Below are 22123 nucleotides of genomic sequence, written 5' to 3'. Positions count from 1 at the left end.
CCAACTAGATCGAGAGTATTTCGAAGAATTTGGCTTTGGCGACCAACATCCTGAAGACAAAGATCGAGACAATGTGCAAAGCAATGAACTTGTACAGCGGCTGGCGTCTCGCTTCTAATCCGTACGGCAACTCCTGTTCTTCTGCCCATATTAGCTGACGCCCGACAAAGCGCCTGACCTGTAAGTACGCAAGTCTAGAGACGCGGCTTTGCACCTTTGTCTAGATAGACGAATGATTTGGAAACTTTAGCTGAGACGAGTGGCTGGGCTAAAACCTCAGTATGCAAAACATTATCACGTAACGAGATATGTGATTACATACACCGGCCGAGGATTTAGTGTGCTTCTCTATTTACTTTTGCTAAAACATTAAATTTTGTACTATGTTATCTACAGTCCGCGTCAAAACTATTGATATATTTCCAGTTTACTTGTACTATTTTGAAAAATTTTCTTGTTTTGTTATATAATTATTAAAGAAACCGCGCCAAATTTTTCTCAAACAGCTAATCCCAAAAGCTATTCCATAGTCTGCGCATCCGCGTAGAGAACTTTTCCATCATCAAACGAGTCGTGAAAGACAACGCCGCGATATTCTGTTACTATACCGCTCCAGTACCAAGAAGCCATCTCTGCCAACTTGTTTCTCGCTCTACTGTTTACTGAATTCCCAAAAGACTGGACACTGGAGAATGAATTCAACGCAGAGGTTACAGTAGGCACCGCTTTTTCTGCAAGGGCATCGGGCATCGAGAAGGAATTAGTGTTTGTAGATGGTGGTCTGTATAACGAGCCCAAACTAATTCGCTTGGGGCCCATGCATCCGTTTGTACTGTCACTCACATCAAGCGCTGCATGCATGTACCGTACGGTAATACCGTAACTGTAAAGCTGAATATCATTACCAGTATCTAGAGAGCGCCGATTCGAATCAAATTTGAAAAGCACCATGCAACTACGTAGACGGTGTCATGCACATGGACGTCTACGTACAAGTAACCTATAGAGCATTTCATAGGTCCCAGTCAGTTGCAACATGCTCTATTTTGAATCTACACTGATTGCCAGGTCTACGAAGACACTGCCAAAAAGCCACTTTAGCTGCATAGATCGATCAAGCTACATCTACGGCGGATAGTGGTCTGGCGTAGCGCACGTTAGGCCTAGTGGTCGTTGTACACTGTACGTAGGCCTGCTCTACGCAACTAACAACTGATGGGCTCGATGCACATGTAGGAATAGAAAAAGAAACGGTCTTCTGTGCTAACAATTAATTAAGTTGCCTATTCGGTCTATTTCTCGTGAACAAAATACCCCTGAACGAGAAGTCCCCTAGCAAAGCCCCGTACCAGATTACGACATCTTGCTTTGAGCGCATGACAGGTCGTAACGAAACGATGTGCCGTTCGCTCGGCACAGGAAGGCCGCTGACGCTTGAAATAGATGAGTATGGTCAGTTCGACTGTACTGTACTTACCGAAGGTAGGTGTGACGATCTTGCATGTAGTGTGTTTGTTGTACAGTACTAGGATTCATGGCAAGCATACATGTATGTTACTTTGCTAATGTAGACAGCTGTATACGTATCCGCGTGAAATTATCAAGTTGTCTAGCTAGCGGAAGTCCAATTACAGACTGGAAACGATGGACAACGTCAACGACACTCTCTAGAGTCTAGAGCCTGGTTCACATTATTGACGCCGACATCGACGTCGACAATAGAAATGAATCCTATTCCAGCGTCGACGTCGGCGTCAACATCAAAGGATGCCGCCGATGTCGAGGCGGTTTCTTTTGAAGTTTGATGCTCAACTGAGCGTCGGCGGCGTCATATTGTGAACCAGGCCTATGACTAGTACGTGTAGTAGCTAAATGGTGGTGCCGATCCCTTGTTGCGCAATCAACTGGGAATGATTTTAAGGGTGCGTTCGAATACTAGTTCCAGTACTGTCAGAACTGTTGGAACTCTTGCTGGCAAACGAACGCTTAGAACTGTCAGCAAGTTGAGCATGCGCAAAGGCTCATACTTCCGGTAAGCGTCAATACCAAGTAGCATGACGTCTCTACTCCACTTGTTGTAGTCTATTCGAACATCAGCAGTGCTTTCGCTTTTGGTTTTTTGGAGCTGCTCCAAGAAGGTCACTGTAATCAGTCCCAAATGTCGTTTTTCTGGTGTTCGGCAAGCCGAAGGTCGCCACAAGTGTTCATTATAGCAAACAAGAAGGTCCACAATGGCCTCAGCATCTGTACCCGTCATTTCACTTCGTCAACCTCTGGGAATGTGACAGTTCCAACAATTCCAGCTCGCTAGGCAGAACTGCTAGAACTGTTCTGACAGTTCTAGAACTGTTCTGACAGTTCTAGAACTGTCAGAACTACCAATCAAACGCTATAGAACTTTCTCCCCCTACAATTCCAGTTCTAGAACTAGTATTCGAACGCACCCTAAGACGTTCAAAGTTTGGTAGAACAAACACTTTGGGCAAATTTACCGTACTGCTACTGCGCATGCGCTCTGAAAAATCACTTATTAATTAATTAAACTCAACCTTGCAAATCCACAAATCAAAAGGCAAGAAAAACATCACTTCGTTACCCGTAGAACTTTTTTTGTCGTTAAAGTCTACCGTTCAAGTAGATATAGCGGTAACAGACTCAGACAGACAGATGCACAAACACACTAGCATCAGGGCAGACTAACGTATGCTTTCGGTATGCCTGTACCGAAGGTATAGAAGACCTTGTCTCGTAAGTGAAAACCGGTATCATTCCTTCGCAAGGCAAGGAGCAAGGGTCAGTTTTGAAAAGTGGTCTGGCTAGGACCGGACAGGTTCTAGCTGTTGCCCTTCGTTCCGAAATAGTATGCAGCTTACGTCGCGTCTAGGTATGCTGCATTTGACTTTAATTAACATACAGCCATTACTTGTCAAGACGTTGTACAGTACAGTACAGTATGTACATGTATTATTACTTGGTTCCAGACGTTTTCCCATATGCATGCGGGAAAAAGTCTGGAACTAATAAGGTTATTGCTATTATTTAGCCTGACGCTGTACCGTACTGCTGTCTTAATTGATATCAAAGCCACATATAAAATTACTGTTTTGTGTCACCTTTAGATATGGTTTCTGAAGTTGTAGGTTTTAGCAATTACAACCGTAATTGCAATCAGAGTGCAGTTAGCTGTATTGGTAAGGGAATATGTCAGTGTGTTGTGTTGTAATAATACCTTACAATATTGTTGTTGTAGTTTCTGCAAGTGAGTTCCAGGTATTTTGTCGTGGTAAGTATATGCTTCATTTGATTTGAACGTATGTAGTTTGTTAACATCAGACCCTATGTACATTGCAGATACTCAAGGGTTACCGTGTAGTCTTGGTAGTATACCCGGTATTACTGCTGTTCAGTTATCAAAGAAACATATATTATTGCCGTATTTTGTGGCAGTTGTATGGTCGGGCTTCATTGGAAGGCAGTCATGTCTTGGTGATCGTAGGAATATGGTTATCCGTAACGGTGAGGCAATGTTATTTATGCTATATTAGGGTGTAGCAGAGCAGAGTATAACGTTTGAAAATTGGTCAGACATGCGTTTAACCCCACCCTATAGCTTAAGTTTTGCCATCTACTACACACATTTACTGTGTTGCATTGACTTGTGCATTTCATGACACACATGCACTAAATATTTTAATAACAGTTTTCTTTTTACTGAAACAAGTGCAACACGAGTGTTTTATGAAATGTAAAATACGAGATTATCAGTAAAATTGAGGTGTTACCTACTGTTTTGTAGTGTGGAACTTGGTAGATTTGGATCTTTTAAACAGAACTACCAATCGAACGCTATAGAAATTTGCTCCCCCCTACAATTCCAGTTCTAGAACTAGTATTTGAACGCACCCTAAGACGTTCAAAGTTTGGTAGAACAAACACTTTGGGCAAATTTACTGTACTGCTACTGCGCATGCGCTCTGAAAAATCACTTATTAATTAATTAAACTCAACCTTGCAAATCCACAAATCAAAAGGCAAGAAAAACATCACTTCGTTACCCGTAGAACTTTTTTTGTCGTTAAAGTCTACCGTTCAAGTAGATATAGCGGTAACAGACTCAGACAGACAGATGCACAAACACACTAGCATCAGGGCAGACTAACGTATGCTTTCGGTATGCCTGTACCGAAGGTATAGAAGACCTTGTCTCGTAAGTGAAAACCGGTATCATTCCTTCGCAAGGCAAGGAGCAAGGGTCAGTTTTGAAAAGTGGTCTGGCTAGGACCGGACAGGTTCTAGCTGTTGCCCTTCGTTCCGAAATAGTATGCAGCTTACGTCGCGTCTAGGTATGCTGCATTTGACTTTAATTAACATACAGCCATTACTTGTCAAGACGTTGTACAGTACAGTACAGTATGTACATGTATTATTACTTGGTTCCAGACGTTTTCCCATATGCATGCGGGAAAAAGTCTGGAACTAATAAGGTTATTGCTATTATTTAGCCTGACGCTGTACCGTACTGCTGTCTTAATTGATATCAAAGCCACATATAAAATTACTGTTTTGTGTCACCTTTAGATATGGTTTCTGAAGTTGTAGGTTTTAGCAATTACAACCGTAATTGCAATCAGAGTGCAGTTAGCTGTATTGGTAAGGGAATATGTCAGTGTGTTGTGTTGTAATAATACCTTACAATATTGTTGTTGTAGTTTCTGCAAGTGAGTTCCAGGTATTTTGTCGTGGTAAGTATATGCTTCATTTGATTTGAACGTATGTAGTTTGTTAACATCAGACCCTATGTACATTGCAGATACTCAAGGGTTACCGTGTAGTCTTGGTAGTATACCCGGTATTACTGCTGTTCAGTTATCAAAGAAACATATATTATTGCCGTATTTTGTGGCAGTTGTATGGTCGGGCTTCATTGGAAGGCAGTCATGTCTTGGTGATCGTAGGAATATGGTTATCCGTAACGGTGAGGCAATGTTATTTATGCTATATTAGGGTGTAGCAGAGCAGAGTATAACGTTTGAAAATTGGTCAGACATGCGTTTAACCCCACCCTATAGCTTAAGTTTTGCCATCTACTACACACATTTACTGTGTTGCATTGACTTGTGCATTTCATGACACACATGCACTAAATATTTTAATAACAGTTTTCTTTTTACTGAAACAAGTGCAACACGAGTGTTTTATGAAATGTAAAATACGAGATTATCAGTAAAATTGAGGTGTTACCTGCTGTTTTGTAGTGTGGAACTTGGTAGATTTGGATCATTTAAACAATTTTATTCTCTATAAATTCAGCTACATTGTACGTGACAGGTTATCAGACACCTATCACTATACAGGCTACAAATTTGCAGGTTCAGAGCACCAGAGCAGTACAATACATACATACAATGATACTGTAGACTAAAAAAGCCCTTTGTAGTTTAGAGTATACACAGCAAAACCAGCTAAAAGTTTGTTATAGTCACTTTATAAGTTCCATTAGTTACTTCTTTCACAGGATATTTATCAGCTAGCTTGCAAACATAAACAAAGACATTTCTCGCTTGAGTTACGAGAACAAGCTGAGCCCTACTGATGCATGCGTCAAGGGTTTGCCAGTTACGTAGATTAAATTTCTTACAAGCGATCCAAATGAACATTGTCAACATTTCATCGGGCAATGTCTGATGTTCAGCTGTTATATTCTGCTCTGTGTAACAGTAGTATATAATATACTGTTCTGGGTGCTAATTGCTTGGAGGTTAATACATTTTCAGGTATTTGTTGTGTAGTGTTAGGTAAGTATACTGCATATGATTGCAACATGTCTTTGTGTAAGCAGGAGAGCTGTACTTAGGGCATGCAGGTCGTGGTGATCCGGGTATGGACAGTGCGACTATGCATGTAAATAGTATGACAATGAGTAAGACAATTTATCACTCTGTACTTTTTTATGATTTAATATGATGTATTGTTCTAGGTAATAATTGCTTGGAGGTTAATACATTTTCAGGTATTTGTTGTGTAATGTTAGGTAAGTATACTGCATATGATTGCAACATGTCTTTGTGTAAGCAGGAACGCTGTACTTAAGGCATGCAGGTCGTGGTGATCCGGGTATGGACAGTGCGACTATGCATGTAAATAGTATAACAATGAGTAAGACAATTTATCACTCTGTACTTTTTTATGATTTAATATGATGTATTGTTCTAGGTAATAATTGCTTGGAGGTTAATACGTTTTCAGGTATTTGTTGTGTAGTGTTAGGTAAGTATACTGCATAAGATTGCAACATGTCTTTGTGTAAGCAGGAGAGCTGTACTTAAGGCATGCAGGTTGTGGTGATCTGGGTATGGACAGTGCAACTATGCATGTGAATACTATGACCATGAGTAAGGCAATTTATCACTCTGTACTTTTTTATGATTTAGTATGTTGTATTGTTCTAGGTGCTAATTGCTTGGAGGTTAATACATTTTCAGGTATTTGTTGTGTAGTGTTAGGTAAGTATACTGCATATGATTGCAACATGTCTTTGTGTAAGCAGGAGAGCTGTACTTAAGGCATGCAGGTCGTGGTGATCCGGGTATGGACAGTGCGACTATGCATGTAAATAGTATGACAATGAGTAAGACAATTTATCACTCTGTACTTTTTTATGATTTAATATGATGTATTGTTCTAGGTAATAATTGCTTGGAGGTTAATACATTTTCAGGTATTTGTTGTGTAGTGTTAGGTAAGTATACTGCATATGATTGCAACATGTCTTTGTGTAAGCAGGAGAGCTGTACTTAAGGCATGCAGGTCGTGGTGATCCGGGTATGGACAGTGCGACTATGCATGTAAATAGTATGACAATGAGTAAGACAATTTATCACTCTGTACTTTTTTATGATTTAATATGATGTATTGTTCTAGGTAATAATTGCTTGGAGGTTAATACATTTTCAGGTATTTGTTGTGTAGTGTTAGGTAAGTATACTGCATAAGATTGCAACATGTCTTTGTGTAAGCAGGAGAGCTGTACTTAAGGCATGCAGGTCGTGGTGATCCGGGTATGGACAGTGCGACTATGTATGTGAATAGTATGACTATGAGTAAGGCAATTTATCACTATGTACTTTTTTATGATTTAGTATGCTGTATTGTTGTAGGTAATAGTTGCTTGGAGGTTAATACGTTTTCAGGTATTTGTTGTGTAGTATTAGGTAAGTATACTGCATAAGATTGCAACATGTCTTTGTGTAAGCAGGAGAGCTGTACTTAAGGCATGCAGGTCGTGGTGATCCGGGTATGGACAGTGCGACTATGCATGTGAATACTATGACCATGAGTAAGGCAATTTATCACTCTGTACTTTTTTATGATTTAGTATGTTGTATTGTTCTAGGTGCTAATTGCTTGGAGGTTAATACATTTTCAGGTATTTGTTGTGTAGTGTTAGGTAAGTATACTGCATATGATTGCAACATGTCTTTGTGTGAGCAGGAGAGCTGTACTTAAGGCATGCAGGTCGTGGTGATCCGGATATGGACAGTGCGACTATGCATGTAAATAGTATGACAATGAGTAAGGCAATTTGTCACTCTGTACTTTGTTATGATATAGTATGATAATATAATATTCTAGGTGCTAATAGGTTTGACATTAATAGGTTTATGGCTACCTGTTGTGTACCCCTCGGTAAGTATAAATACTGCATTTGATTGCAACATACTTTCTGTTAACTTCTGACATAGCAGGTTGTGAAATATCTGGGAACAGTATCCTTGGGAACAGTATCCTTGGGAATGAACATGCTATTGGTATTGCTTTATTAATATTAATATGCAGAGAATAGTATTAACGTGTCTTTGTGTGAGCAGTAGAGCTAGTAGAGCTGGACTTAAGGCATACAGGTTGTGGCGATTTGGCTATAGGCAGTATGACTGCAAATATGGATAATATGATTATGAGTAAGGCAATATGTCACTCTGTACTTCGTTATTGTTATGATTTAGTATGATGTTATTCTAGGTGCTAATAGGTTTGACGTTAATGGGTCTACCTGTTGTGTAACCCTCAGTAAGTACATATACTGCATTTGATTGCAACATACTCTCTGTTAACTTCTGACATAGCAGGTTGTGAAATATCTGGGAACAGTATTCTTGGGAACGAACAAGCCTTTGGTATTGCTTTATTAATATTAATATGCAGAGATTAGTATCGACATGTCTTTCTGTTAGCAGATCTGTTAAGGCATACAGGCAGTGGCAGTCTGGCTATAGATAGCATGACTACAAATATGGATAGTGTGGCTATGAGTAAGGCAAAAATATGTCACTCTGTGCTTTGTGATGACTTAGTATGAATGAATCTATTTAGGTGTTAATAGCTTGGAGGGTAATACTTGCAGAAGCCCTGTTTGTGACAGACAAGGTGTTGTGCAGTCTTAATATTACTGTTCAGTGTTGTGAAGATTAATGTTATATGAATAAAGGTATTTCTTTATTTTTGTGTGTTTTAGAGTCGTCGAATGATTTGGTTTCACGGCCCTCTGAGGATTTTATTCGGGAACACTGGGTGAATCTGAAGCTTTATGTGTCACCTGTGCCCATCGGAAATATTATGTACCATTTGAAGTACATCTCTGGTTGTGACTGGAGAGAGATACAAGATCTTACAAGGTCGACAGCTATTTTTCATCTACTCTCTCTTATTGTTCGGGGCCCACTGGACATGTGTATGGCCTTTGCCTGTATTCTTACTTCTAATTATGCAGCAAGTTGTGGAATTTTGAAGTCGATAGGGAAAAGCATAATTGAGAGGATTATTAATTGTAAACCGGGTGAGGATTAAAGTTGAATTTGCAATGGTCATCTGAATGATACAAATTAATATTTGATGATTTTTACAGAAATGGCAGGTATAGTGCAGTCGCTGGACTGTTTGATTACTAGTCAGTGTGAAGGTGAGTAAGGCTAAAGTGTATCTTGCAGAGCTGCCACCATTGCATGCCCACCTCTAGCAAAACCACGCCCATTTTCTTGCTTTGATCACGCCTACTTCCTATAAACATGTCTTGCAAACATACATACATAGTTACAGTTAAAATAAAACTTACACAATGATAATGGTGATGTAACATTACGTGCTATCTAGATATATCAAATAACGTCAGTTTATCAAAGTTTACCCAGTCACCAGTCATCATAAAGTGATATAACACATTTCTGATAATGTTTACTGGACAACAATAATGCCTCTAGCAACATAATGCCTCTAGCCACAGAGTTAGCAGATTTGCTATTTCCAAATCCATTGGAATTTTGCACCAGCAAATTTGCGTAGGGTATTCTACGAATTTTGTAGGGGCTGGGCTCAGCCGTTTTATGTTACTGTAGGATACGTAAAAATACGTAGGAGTGGCAGCCTTGCAAGAGATTACAAGTTGCATGTAGCAAAATGTGCTGTTGCAAAGCGTGTTTTGACCATTTAGTTTAGTAGTTAAACAGCATAGCTTTTATTGAAATTCATAATTATAAGCTAATTAACTATATGGACATTTTAGGTATGATCTCTGCTTCAGCTCAACAAGTAAGTACAGCAAACAATCAGTGATCAGAAAAGACTCGGCCTAAGATGTGTAATGTAGTTGGTAGATGTAGATGTAATGGCTACTGAAGGCTGCTCTACAGGGCACACCGGTGGATCGGGGTTTGTACAACCTTATGGACTATCGTATGCCATAAAAGATGATGAAGGTCGGCGTAGAGAAGTCGAAGAGTTTAAAGAAGTCTTGGCAGACCAACTTGTGTACAAGGTTATTATATGGCTGTGGTTAGTATCTGTGTTCTATCATAATAAAATGGTTCTGTTTTGGTATTATAGGATAGATTCAAAGTCTCAGGCTTTCCTATATCTGCACCGATTAGCAAACGTGATCTAATCGTCTTTATAAGAAATGATCTGATAATATTTATCAGTATGTCAAAGATGTTGCGTTACAACATCAAAACTGGAGTGGAGGAGCTTGTTAAACTTCCATTCATACTATACAAACTGTTCGAGTGTCAAGGGGTTTCCTATGGAATTGTTGAAGATCACAGTGTGAAGAAAACAAGCATTCAAGCATACGATGTCGAGGCCAATACATGGAAGTACATTCGTGACTTTTCCGGGGCTTCAAATTTGAGCAGGATTACTGTCGATGAACACTCTATTTATGGTATGATCACGTATGGAGATCAAAATTGCCAGAAAGTTGTAGACAGGGTCACACAGACAGAAGGATTTCAGAGGGGGTTTCATGTGTCTGCTGCTGATGAAAATACAACTAACTGCATCTCATGTTACAATCTTCCGTCAGGAACTTGGACCCCATCCATTCCAGTGGGTCACGGGCATTGTGATTTTACTGTAATGGAGTCAGTTGCATATGTTGCATATGAGGATGGCAGGATCGAAGCTATTTCGCTGTCGGAGTCAGGCAAGCCATCAAAGCTACTACCATCTTTGCCTGGCAGATTACCTTGTAAGGTATTCACGAATCATCATCACCTTTTTGCCATTGGCAAAAGCAGTTGTACCATCTATGTTTTCTATGAGGCATTAAATCAATCAGAGGCAAAATGGATGCCACTAGTCGACTTACCAGTTGAGTTACAAGGGCTGGAGACGTGCATCATCAACGATTCTACACTCGCAATTGCTGGCATCGACAATCACAGTGGAGCTGGTGCTGTCTGCATGGTGAGCTGGGCAATCCATCCCTCTGACTAATTGACAAAATTGAAATGGATTAGATAGGCAACAGTACACGCATACGCTGCATTACTCTTTTACTGTTGCTTTTGGTGTGGTGAACAAATATTAGAGTCTTGTAAACAAGTATACGGCTCTGACAAGCACAACACAACAGACATAGATCTAGTTGCTCACGTGATTGCCCACGTGACTGATTACTAAGCCTTCCCTGCGCTCCTGCGTTGTTGATCCTTTCGGGGTCCTCCTAACTCGACGTCGGTCAACGCCCTGAGACTTTTCTGCGTGTCACTTGTAAACAGCAAACATGGTGGAGGTTGACGCTGCAATCCATGACAAGGTAGACTCTTTGCGTTTCATGTGCGTGTTTAGATTGTGGCAGATTGGTAGATAAAGCCGCGCTTAGCTTTTTGTCGAAAGGGTTCTGTATCGCTCCAACTGCGGCATCTAGTTTAGACGAGAGTGCGTTTATTCGAGGGCGGTGTGTTATTTGTTATGGCTCTCTGTCCGTGCTTTACGAATGTCACGCTGTAGGTTTGACACTTTTTCAAGAGAACAACACTTACCGTACGCATTTGAGACGTCATGTGGTGGCAGTGTCTAGAGAAACGTTTGCCTCACGTATGCCTCTGAAGTAGTACGATTTTTTTCTTCAAAATACGAGCAATAGCGGAAATACGGCGTTTAGATTTGTACTCTGAGGTGCGCGTTTATTGCACAACCAATTAATTAATTGGGGCGAACCTTGGGGACCCTTCCTTGTACTGCGTTGAGATAAATGTTTGTAAGACAACGTGCGACCGCCGGAAATGACGTTGATTTTGAGTCACAGACATGTGAATTAAGTGTAATAGCTGTATGGCTGTCCAGGTTGCTGCACACCATTTCCAAGGGACTACAATGTAATAAGAGAATGTGGAAACAGGCTCAACTCCTGATGGCATGACCCCAGGGCCAATATGCAACCCAATATGAGAACACGTTGCAATGTATGTTAACGCTACACCTCTATGACAAATGTGTTTCATGTTTGTTCTCACTGAGTCTTGCCCCAACAATGCTTTCATTTTAACTATGTAGTATCAATGTTGTTGTGATTGGATTGACATAGGTATACTGTACATGTATAATACCGTAATAATGTAGTGGTAGGCTTGAGATGACGAAGGCGGGAAGAGACTGACTCGATTCTACTATAGTGGCATGCGTTCTATGATGTGACTGGGGCATCAGGATACCACTTATTCTGACTTTTACAAACTTCTCGCTTGCTACTGTTAGCTTGTGTATAAACTCGGACCATGTAAACAGGGACTAGACTGGAAGTGGACCACTTAGCAAATGCTCTCGCTCTCATATATTGTGACAGGTTATTTAGTATGTTACTGTTGCACGTCAGTTAAGACATGTGTGATGACTTATTAAAAGACAGTAGACCAGAGGCAGAGGAAGCTTCTCTGGATTGGGGGGGATTTTTGTAACAGACTGTCGCCATTTTGATTTTAGTTGAGTATTGTTGGTTTGTCATTGATTAATCTGTGACAGAAGTAGCTAAATCAGCATGCACACATATGGTCACGACAATGTGTATCAAGTGAGTCAACTGCAACACCATCCAATATTATTTCTACTTGCAAGCAACAAAACTTCCAAAGTATTTTCTTTGATCATCGTTTGCTGAAACGAAGTCCCGTAATGGCATTACATAGCGTCCAGTATTGGAGGGGTGATGCCCCCAATCCTGATATTGGAGGGACAACAGTCGCTCTTCCCTCCCCCCTCCCCCCGGTTCCGCCGCCCTGTCTAAGACTATTACTGTAGTGTTGTTAAGCTGAATACGCATGTGCTAGGGTTACAGTAATGTACCACTGTAGATGGTTTCGTGTGCATGCTCTCATAGTTATCGCTGGTGGTAATTAGCGTGTTGCATGTCAACAATCCCACATACCAGTCAATGTGTCCAGCCTCTTCTCACACTCTTCTTGCTAATTAGCCAGTACACGCGTAATAGTTTGTAATACGTGTTGTAATAGTTTCTGCTGTGCTGTGTGATAGTTGTGTACTTTGATGGCTCTTACTTTGGTACATATGGGGCAGAGTTTGAAAAGTGGTCGTCAAGTTGCCGTTTGACGACTAACTGACTTCATGTGACGACCAATTATCCAGCAAGGTTGCCATCTTGACGACTAGAGTCACTCAAGTTATGGTGGACCCAATGAATTTTTTTTACTGTATAGTAGAATAATGAAATTACTCAGGTCGGGCTGGGGTGGCGCCTCTGGGGTCCTGGGATATTGTTTACTTACCCGAACAATCAGTATTATTATTTTATATTTATGAAATATATGTAACACTCCTAAACTCTTTGGTCAAGAGTTGCTGAGGGAGGGAGTCTGGAGGAGGGTATACTGTAGACTGCCAGCAAGGATGATGCAAGGGCATACGCAGGTGATATGTGATCAGCAAAATTAATATAAACCTGTTTGGAGTAAAACATGTAGTTAGTTTTTGACAACTTTGCATTTTGAGATTGTCATATTTACGTTTGAGCTCAGATTTGTCCGATTGTTTGTTGGTTTGTTTGTTTGTTTGTGTATAAACTGCTCTTCTAGAAATGCTTGAAATAAACTCTCTTGCCTATAGGTACCGGGTAGGACAGACCATTTCTTTTGTTGGTGGTTTCCAGATGTAAGAACTGGAAATGGATCTGCAGATTTGCGTGTTGCATCTTTAAGGAAGAGTAGTGAGGGTGCTTGTACACCTATGTTGTCATCTGCTCATGTAATGAGGTTAAGAAAGCACAGAGAGCAACAAGTCTGCGATAGATATGGCAAGAGCTCTTGTAAGAAATACGATCAATTGTTGTTAGCTCATGCTGCAAGGCTGTCTCGTCTGTCCCTTGACATGCAAATGTTCCCGACAGATGAATCAGACGAGGTAAGCTTGAATGTCAGTTATTGTATGTTGTTGCACACACACACACACACACACACACACACACACACACACACACACACACACACACACACACACACACACACACACACACACACACACACACACACCACATTTTTATACCTTTAATAGTATGTAGTGCTCTGTATGATATGATTTGTAGTCATTATGTTTATTAACTTTTAGTTTGAAGTATGTCACCTCTTAGTGTATAATTCAGTAATGTTTGTGGCAACGTTTGCAGGAGTGATTCAATAGTGGGCCACTGGCTACATGTACCATATATGATGGAGCTTTCTTTTGGCTTGATAATAACGTGGCCTCATCTGCTTTGTCAAATATTTTCAATGTTTAAGATTCAACTTTTTATTTGTATACACTAGGCATCATTTGCATGTATACTAGCCTAGGCATTGTACCGGTAATACAGAGTCGCAACACGAGTGGATATGCAAGAGAGATTGATGTAGCATATACTGAGATTTTGGTCTAATTTCTGAGTTGCAATGAACATGTTTGTTACATATTAGAATTACAATTATTTGAAAATGACAAGTACGGAGGGATGATTCGTATGTATATAATCGCCATTGTTATATGGATGTACCATTGTCAAATCAAAGGTGCATGTCATTACTTGTGACAGAGAAGGTAGTCTATTAAATGAACCATGTCGACAAATGTTTTGTAGACTACTTTTTGCTTTCTTTTTGTAATATGACACTTGATGTATTGTGTTGATTAAATTTTTAGGTGCAAATAGAGTGGAAACCTGTCAGGTGTGCTCCACAAGGAGGCATTTATGTAAACCGATTAGTAGCAGTCAACACGGGTCTTATAGCATGCAATGATAGTGGAGATGAATTGTTCATGGCTAATGATTCAGTTGAGGAATGGAAGGCGTTGCCAGTGACGAGTCATCTTCAAATAGTAGGGCTCGCTGCACTTGATGGCGAATGTTTCTCTATTATGAGAGATCGACGATCAAGTGATAATAAAATAGCAAACTTTGATGTGAAAACAAGCACGTGGCGTACAGCAGCAGCAATGACTTTTGAGGGTGTATGGCAGTTAGTTGCAAACGAGAGCAGTTTATACCTCATTGGAAACAGGCAAGAAATTTTAAACAGGGAATTACAGGTGTATGAAGTTGATATCAATGAAGGGGGATGTCACCATTTGGGATCAGTAGAAATTGAATTTTGGGTGGTGTCAGCCGTTGCCATAGGAGACAACATCTACATGTCTGGTAAGTCGAGCAGTGTTAGAGTGTTGAGTCTTGCTGATTTTTCTATGAAATCTCTACCAAACATGAGCAATCGTAACTGCAGTATTCTCAATTTTGGAGGCAGGCTTGTAGCATTGGGAGGAATCGATTCGAATGATGGCGCTGCATCGACTGCTGTTGAAATATTTCATCCTCGAGTGAACAAGTGGCTGGCTTTACCGCCGATGACATGCAGACGCGTCGGCCATGGAGTTTGTAGGACAAACAATTACTTGATTGCTGTTGTGGGAGGCATGGACGTTGATATCACCGCATCAGCAGAAACTCTACATGTCTAGGTCTTTATCGTTGTTCCAGCTAGTACTCACTTCTGTACAACTGCGTTGGCTGTTAGTAGCTTTTCTATTTTTGCGAAACTGAAGATAGTGACGCTCTGCTTTAGTTGTTTTAGCTCTATGTATACGTTTAGAGGGAGTGGTCTACAAATTGTAGTTCATTTCGCTTTGTGGCTCGTGTCATCTTTGTAAGTGTTTATGGTTTTGCTACCTGTGACATTAAAATCATGCCTAATTACCGTGAAGAATCGGCGCCGGTTGACTTGCTGCGAGAGTATTTGGTTTTCCGGGACTTTTGTTATACGGGTCTCTCTTAACTTAATCATGGGCGACTCTTGCTCTCTGCTAGTCAGAGAGCTGTCAAGCGTCGGCGAACCACCACCGGAGGATTTCAGTGCGGCAGCTCTTGCTACTTACATACAAGGTGAGCGAGCACTATCGTTGTGTGTCTAGAGCCTCGTCGGTAGAGTATTTGTAGTCTTTCAGTTGTTCTAGCGAGCTACCTAGATTGCTCTAGCGAGTGTTTGTAGCAATCTTTTTGGTGAGAAATTAGTAATAATTGATTTAGCTTCGCAACTGCGCCATTACCAAAAAGTCTCGTCAAGCAGACTAACGTTTTTCACGTTAATTTGGAGTGTATACCGTGTAGTATTACTCACCACTAGTTTGCAATGCATCAATTGTTCACGACTTTCTAGAGTTTGGTATACCAAGTACAACTTTGCGCTTCGAGTTCCGTCGGGTGGTCTACCTGCTTGTAGCCTTGTTTCGTCCCGTTGCGTTCTCTATGATCAACATTCTGTGCGTAATCCTAGCTACGGTTGTTGTTTGCCATGCAGGAGTCAGTGGGTTCCGTAAACGTGTGCGTCTCAGACTCTGCTACGGTGTAGGAGTCTAGTGGAGTAATCTTTACGTTGAGTCGCTAGAGTCTCGCGATACCGTTGTAAGAAAACGTACGTAGCCGAACAAGCCTGAAGCGCACTGGTGTACGATACCTAACTAAATACAAAGTGTAACTGCGCGACGTTCCTAGCCCGTCTAGACTCGCATCCGATTGCCCACACAGTAGTAAGATGAAAGCGAATCGCTAGAAACAGTCGCACGGTCGGACGTCGGTCCAAAATGCGACCAGAAACGACGAAACTTTGAACGATAGCTATCACTTCGTTAGTTTGACGCACGAGGAGCTACTGTAAGTTTGTCGGTCAATGACAGGCGTGTACTAGGCCTGCATGCATACTTGTCGTGCTAAATCTACTGTGTGGTTTCAAAGTTGTCGTTCTGTAGTAATACTTTTGCACATGCACATGCAGTTCAACTGTCTCTAGACTGTACACATGAAGACTCAGTGCTATAGACACTGTTACAACTATTAGCCTCGTCCCCAGACTCTCTCGCGCTAGTCTTGTCCAGTGCCCGTACGAGAAATCTTGAGCCTGGAATTGTTATACGGGCACCGGACAAGACTAGCGCGAGAGAATCTGGGGACGAGGCTACACAATGAGGTGTTCTATTGTGAACATGCATTATGTAGTGTTTGTACTACAATTTGTAGTACTAAAAACTGTCATTTTGTTAGACATGGCTGCATACTAACTTTTAATCACATACCACATGTACTGTTTTTATTGCAGAAGTTTCTAGTCCAGTTCAGGAATCAGCTGTGAGCGGTTTAGTAGGAAACGGTAAGAATGTTATCTAGCTAGTGCTAGACTCAGACCACCAACTAGATTTTTTGATGCTGAGATGTTTGGACATGAAACCGCACCAACAGACTAACGTGACATTCTAAACATGTGCAGTTATTATTCCACTGCCTTCAAATGTGAGACAACAGAATGGACACTATTATTACGCATGTGCAAATCATTTTATTGGGCAAGCTCTAAAACTCAATTTACTATGGACAGGCGAATTCAAGCATCAAGAAATTTGTCTAATATAATAATACTGTTTATTATATGTTTTGAGAATTAATGATAATCATTTGTACATTACAGCAGCTGAAGATCCTGGTACACGATTTACTAGTACTTCTAGTTACTTGACAATTTATGATATATTGAATACGGGTAAGTTAGGAGAATGTTATGTAATCACTAATTTTTAATTAATGTAATGGTAATATTTTGCAGGTCGTACCCATACTAGTACAAGACCGTATACAGAAACATATTTGAGCGAATTACATACCGGTAAGTTAAGAGAGTGTTATGTAATGACTAATATTTAATGTAATGATAATGTACACCACTGTGCAAAAGTCTAAGGTCACTCCCTGATTTTGCCAGAAAACGCTGTTTGAAGTAGTCTTCTTGGCCAGCTACACTCCAGTTTATTAGAGCATATCACCAAACTGCCTACTGTAAGCAGAAATACGGTGTACCTTGCATTGCAGAGAGAAATACGAAACTTTTTTCATTAGCACCCTTTAGGGGTTCCTTAGGGTGTCGCTAGCTATCTTCTCGTAGAAGTAGAATGCTTCATAGTAGGAGTCCAATCGATTGGCCTGAAGTAATGTACAAAAAGCAAAGTATTTCTCAGTTCTGTTCATTCTGTACAAGTTGGAACGCCATTATTTTATCCAGGTACTTTCCAGCATCTTCTGCCTTGAGTTCGTCGAGCTGGGGATTACCCGTTGTGTAATTTTTGCACGCAACCGTCAAAGTGCTTGTTTTGAATTGTTTTTGATGGCGAAAAAGACACAGCTAGCTTTAGAGACTCAAGACATCTAGCGGAGGGTATCATGTGCTCTGTCACAACCTTTGCATACTTGACGCTACCATTCCTTCTACTCTGACTAGGTCTCCAGTTTCCATTGCTGAAAAACATTCCCATACTGTAGCATTTTTCCCTCCATGCTTCTGAGTAGAAGCTAGGCATTCTTGTTTGTAACGTTCATTATTTTTACGTCTAACCCAAACCTTTCCCATGGTTGAATAGCGAATAGTTGATTCACCACTCCACACTAATCTACCCCATTCTGTTTTTTCCCATTTGGAGTGCTCTGGCATGATTCAATCGTTCCCTTCTATCCTTTTTGCTTATAAGAGGTTTCTCTTTGCTACACAACTGCGAAGACTCGATTTCAGCAAACGACTTCGCACTAGAGAGGGGTTGACTTCACCGGAAATGGCTCTGGTTAGGTCGGTTGATGTTACGCGCTGGTTTCTCATTGAAATAATGACCAAATTGTGGTCATCCCTCTTCGTTGTCTTTCAAGGCCTTCCAGCTATCTGGCAGTTGTGAAAAGACCTCGTTTCCTTGTACTTCCGGAGTGTTGTTTGAACACCGCCTACAGAAATTCTGGTTCTCTCAATGCCTTTACTAAGGTACACCACATTTCTGCTTACAGTAGGCCGTTTGGTGATATGCTCTAATTAACTGGAGTGTAGCTGGCCAAGAAGACTACTTCAAACAGCGTTTTCTAGCAAAATCAAGGGTGACCTTATGCAGTGTGCATATCCTAGAGTATAAAAGACAAAGAAGAGCAGGGCACAGCGGTGTATATTATATGTTATGAGACTGCTAAGCATTTGTATATTACTGAAAATCATATTAGAAGACGTAGTGCAAACATTTATCTGACAAATTATGGTGTATGGGATACAGATAAGTTACGATTGCTTTGATAAGTTACGATTGCTTCTGATCTAAGCCTTACACACCGGTTTAAATTGTCTATAGTTGCTTACTGCATTCTTCTCGATTCCTGTGAGAACGGGGATGGTCAACATGCATATGTGTAGCTGGAGAGACAACCGGTGTATGACGTCTCGAGACTAATTAATTAAGTATTGCAGACAGATTTACATGAGTTACCTTTATGTTGATTTAGGGAGACATTGCAGAAAACGGTTACCGATTTCAATATGTCTTTCCGTGAATATCAGTGCTGGTGAGTTGTATACAGCTTGTGTTTCATTGCAACATAAATTATTCTAAGGGTTGAATATTACTTCAGGTACGTCTACCAAAATGTTACTTTATGATAATGACAATGTTTGGAAATTTGCTGGCACCATTGCACCCTCAAGACATGAAGATGGATCTACACTATTGGTTAGAAACTGATCAACCATATTTTATTTAGACTGCATGTTGTTAGAATTAGTTTGTGTAATTAAGTAGTGTTATGTACCACGCACTTTACTGGGGTTCAATTTTTGTTTTACTTGTGCATATTGTGACATGCTAAATCCGTTATATACATGGAAACATATACCCACGGTACAGTGCACACCTGACTGAGATAAAATGTTCACATGCATGTCATACACAGCATACACGTGTTAGCATGTACTTTATATATAATATATTTTACACAGATTGATCAATCAAAAGTGCAGTGTGCATATGCTATAAAAGACGAAGAAGGGAAGCAGAAAGAAGTTCAAGAGTTTCTAGAGTTTATTGCTCATCAACTGAAACTGAACATTGATGGTAGTAAATCGGTATGAAAGTTGATTAAGTAATGTTACAGTGTTTGTATGCTAAATCTGATGTTTGTTTTCTATTTGTTTTCTCTAGACCATATTTAAAGTTTCTCTTATGTATCGTATTCCAACTAGTGGATCTGATTTATATGAGCAAGTTGTTTGCCTTCGTGGCCATCTGTTTCTTATCGGTTGCAAATCCACAATATTGATGTACAACAGTAAGGATGGGCAGCAACGTCTACTGCGTCTTTCATCTCCATTCAAATTGCACAAGCTGACTACAGCTTGCGGGAGATGCTTTGGCATGTTTGATTATAATGGGAGAATGAGCCTACAGGAATATGAAGTTGAAAGCAATACGTGGCATCATATCAGCTATTTGCCAAAGTCAGCAAAATACGGTACTCTAGTTGCTGACGAAGAATACCTTTGTATCATTGGTGGCATCTACACAGATCAAAAGGGTCACTCAAAGCCACTCGATTGTATTCAATATTACAGCTTTCGTTCACAGATGTGGATGAAGACCCTCACCATGTCGAAGCCACGTCACAGCTGCATGGCAGCAATAAGCCAATCGGTTGTTTATATCATGGGGAAAGATGGCATTTTGGAAGCAGTCCCTTTATCTGCTAGTCCAAGGGTTATTTCACAGCCAATGCCTTTACCACGACTTCCATTTAGATCACCTCATAAGCTCTTTTCAATCCATCGGCAGCTGTTTGCTTTAGGAGAAGGTAGCAATTCCGTCTATGTTCTGTACCAGCCTTCAAACAAGCAGCAGTTAATCTGGATGCCTCTTGTCAACATGCCAAGCAATTTCCAATGTTTAGAGGCCTGTTTTATCGATGATTTTTCGGCAGCACTATTCGGCATTGAAGATCACAACCCAAATGAGATGGCTGCTATCAGTATCTATACCATCGACTGGTCCCATAATTACAACTAGAAAAACTGGGACTCTATTATTATCTTAATTTGCTGTTGTGGTGGCTAATTATTTGATGTATTGGCTGATTTGCTTTTATATAGTTTATGCGCATGCTTAGGTATTGAAGTGGGCTAGTTTTATCAAAGCTTGTGGGTGATTGTAGGTTATTTTGTTAGTCCTTATGGGCTCTTTAAGTGTGATTGGCTGTGTGCTTGCATAACTATCTGCGGTATTTTAGTTTTGCTATTGTTTTACTGTCTATATAGCTGCTGATAATCAGATGCCATGTTTATGTGGCCACCATTTGCAATAAATTGTGCTATGATTTGCAACAGAATTGTGCTTGTTCTAAAACAAAAGTCTAGCTGTTTGAACAAACACCAACAAAGGCTTATATATAGCAAAGAACATGGTCACAGCACAGACGTTATCTACATTTGGTGCCTTAATTGCTTTCTTATGCCTAAGGCTTCCATGGATACAGAATTAACAATCACTTATTTGGAGTTGGACATACTGCATTTGAGATCACAAGATAATTTTGTAATGAGTGTTAAAAATTATCTTCTTCTCTTGCTATACAACATAGTAGTGAGGGATTACATTTACTGTCAAGAATAATCAAGGTTTGTCATGCAAGTAGTGTGCTGCTGTGGAAAGTTTGAGTTTTACCATATAAGATGTACAACCTCTTTTAATTAATTAAACTAGAGCTATAGGTATCTAGAGACAGAAAAATGACAAACTGACTTTTAATAATATGTTGATTAAACAACCATTAATATCACCAATTCTTGATACCACAAACAAAATTCTACCAAAGGCAGGCATACAATGCAAAGACACATACTAACAGCAGCATATTGATTTGACAAATTGCACCGAGTAGCTATTTCTACTTCAACCACTGTAATAAATTCTGTTGTAAAGTAAACATAAACTCAATATGAAAGACCACCGTCAGATATTAATTTCTATACACGATAATCGATATCTATAAATTGTAATCTATTGAGTAATCGAGTATTCAAGTTATACGCTAGGGTATAGTCACGCCAGACAAGATAAACCATCGCTACCCAACTTGCCATTTTACTCCATCTTCTCGTTTCCTCGATGGTGCTTCTGCCACAACTCTGTCTTTTTCCTGCTGCCGTTTCACTCTCTCCGGATCTTTGATTCCTCGCGAACTATGCTCTTGTTGTCTTTTTCTGGCAGCTTCATCTTGTAGTCGTCTTCGTGTCTCTAAGTCAGGTGTACTGGCTTCATCAGAGGCCTGCGAAGGATTCAAACAATCAGTTACATTTCCCATTACTGCAGGGGCGTAGCGTCCAGTCCGACATGGCCGGACCGGTTTTTGAAATATGCACTTTCGCCAGACGCTCAATGGCATCAACTTCCGTTTTAAGGTATAGCCGATTAAATAAGTAATATATTTCTGCTCATGCAGTACTTTGTGCGTCGGCCTTGCGTTCTCCAGACGTCA

The 22123-nt window shown here is 40.3% G+C and overlaps 3 protein-coding genes across 13 annotated transcripts; all 3 read left to right on the top strand.

Annotated features, from left to right (window-relative positions):
* The first annotated feature begins 1379 nt into the window (after positions 1–1379).
* On the top strand, positions 1380–10875 carry LOC134177752 (uncharacterized). 11 transcript variants are annotated; one of them, XM_062644545.1, is made up of 36 exons: positions 1380–1482; positions 3120–3191; positions 3251–3283; positions 3352–3390; positions 3448–3516; positions 4579–4650; positions 4710–4742; positions 4811–4849; positions 4907–4975; positions 5840–5920; positions 5978–6010; positions 6076–6156; positions 6214–6246; positions 6312–6392; positions 6450–6482; positions 6548–6628; positions 6686–6718; positions 6784–6864; positions 6922–6954; positions 7020–7100; positions 7158–7190; positions 7256–7336; positions 7394–7426; positions 7492–7572; positions 7633–7686; positions 7746–7808; positions 7869–7958; positions 8020–8067; positions 8124–8174; positions 8232–8309; positions 8371–8424; positions 8513–8833; positions 8903–8956; positions 9557–9582; positions 9641–9808; positions 9877–10875. In XM_062644545.1, exons 1-36 carry the CDS (start codon positions 1398–1400, stop codon positions 10765–10767), a joined length of 3288 nt encoding a protein of 1095 aa, XP_062500529.1. In that variant the 5' UTR covers positions 1380–1397; the 3' UTR covers positions 10768–10875. The 11 variants fall into 11 exon arrangements, with proteins under 11 accessions (XP_062500529.1, XP_062500544.1, XP_062500537.1 ...); XM_062644560.1 differs by having other exon boundaries at positions 7743–7808; positions 8127–8174; positions 8235–8309; XM_062644553.1 differs by having other exon boundaries at positions 7743–7808; positions 8127–8174.
* Positions 10876–10955: 80 nt separating this feature from the next.
* LOC134177827 (uncharacterized) lies at positions 10956–15440 on the top strand. The gene is made up of 3 exons (XM_062644612.1): positions 10956–11089; positions 13393–13686; positions 14458–15440. Exons 1-3 carry the CDS (start codon positions 11057–11059, stop codon positions 15268–15270), a joined length of 1140 nt encoding a protein of 379 aa, XP_062500596.1. The 5' UTR covers positions 10956–11056; the 3' UTR covers positions 15271–15440.
* Positions 15441–15578: 138 nt separating this feature from the next.
* LOC134184437 (uncharacterized) lies at positions 15579–20968 on the top strand. The gene is made up of 8 exons (XM_062652128.1): positions 15579–15691; positions 16902–16952; positions 17268–17339; positions 17403–17462; positions 19106–19165; positions 19232–19329; positions 19596–19721; positions 19798–20968. Exons 1-8 carry the CDS (start codon positions 15592–15594, stop codon positions 20653–20655), a joined length of 1425 nt encoding a protein of 474 aa, XP_062508112.1. The 5' UTR covers positions 15579–15591; the 3' UTR covers positions 20656–20968.
* Positions 20969–22123: the final 1155 nt, after the last annotated feature.

Source organism: Corticium candelabrum, chromosome 1 (assembly GCF_963422355.1).
Source record: "Corticium candelabrum chromosome 1, ooCorCand1.1, whole genome shotgun sequence".
Taxonomy (NCBI): domain Eukaryota; kingdom Metazoa; phylum Porifera; class Homoscleromorpha; order Homosclerophorida; family Plakinidae; genus Corticium; species Corticium candelabrum.
This window is presented reverse-complemented; position numbering and strand designations above follow the sequence as displayed.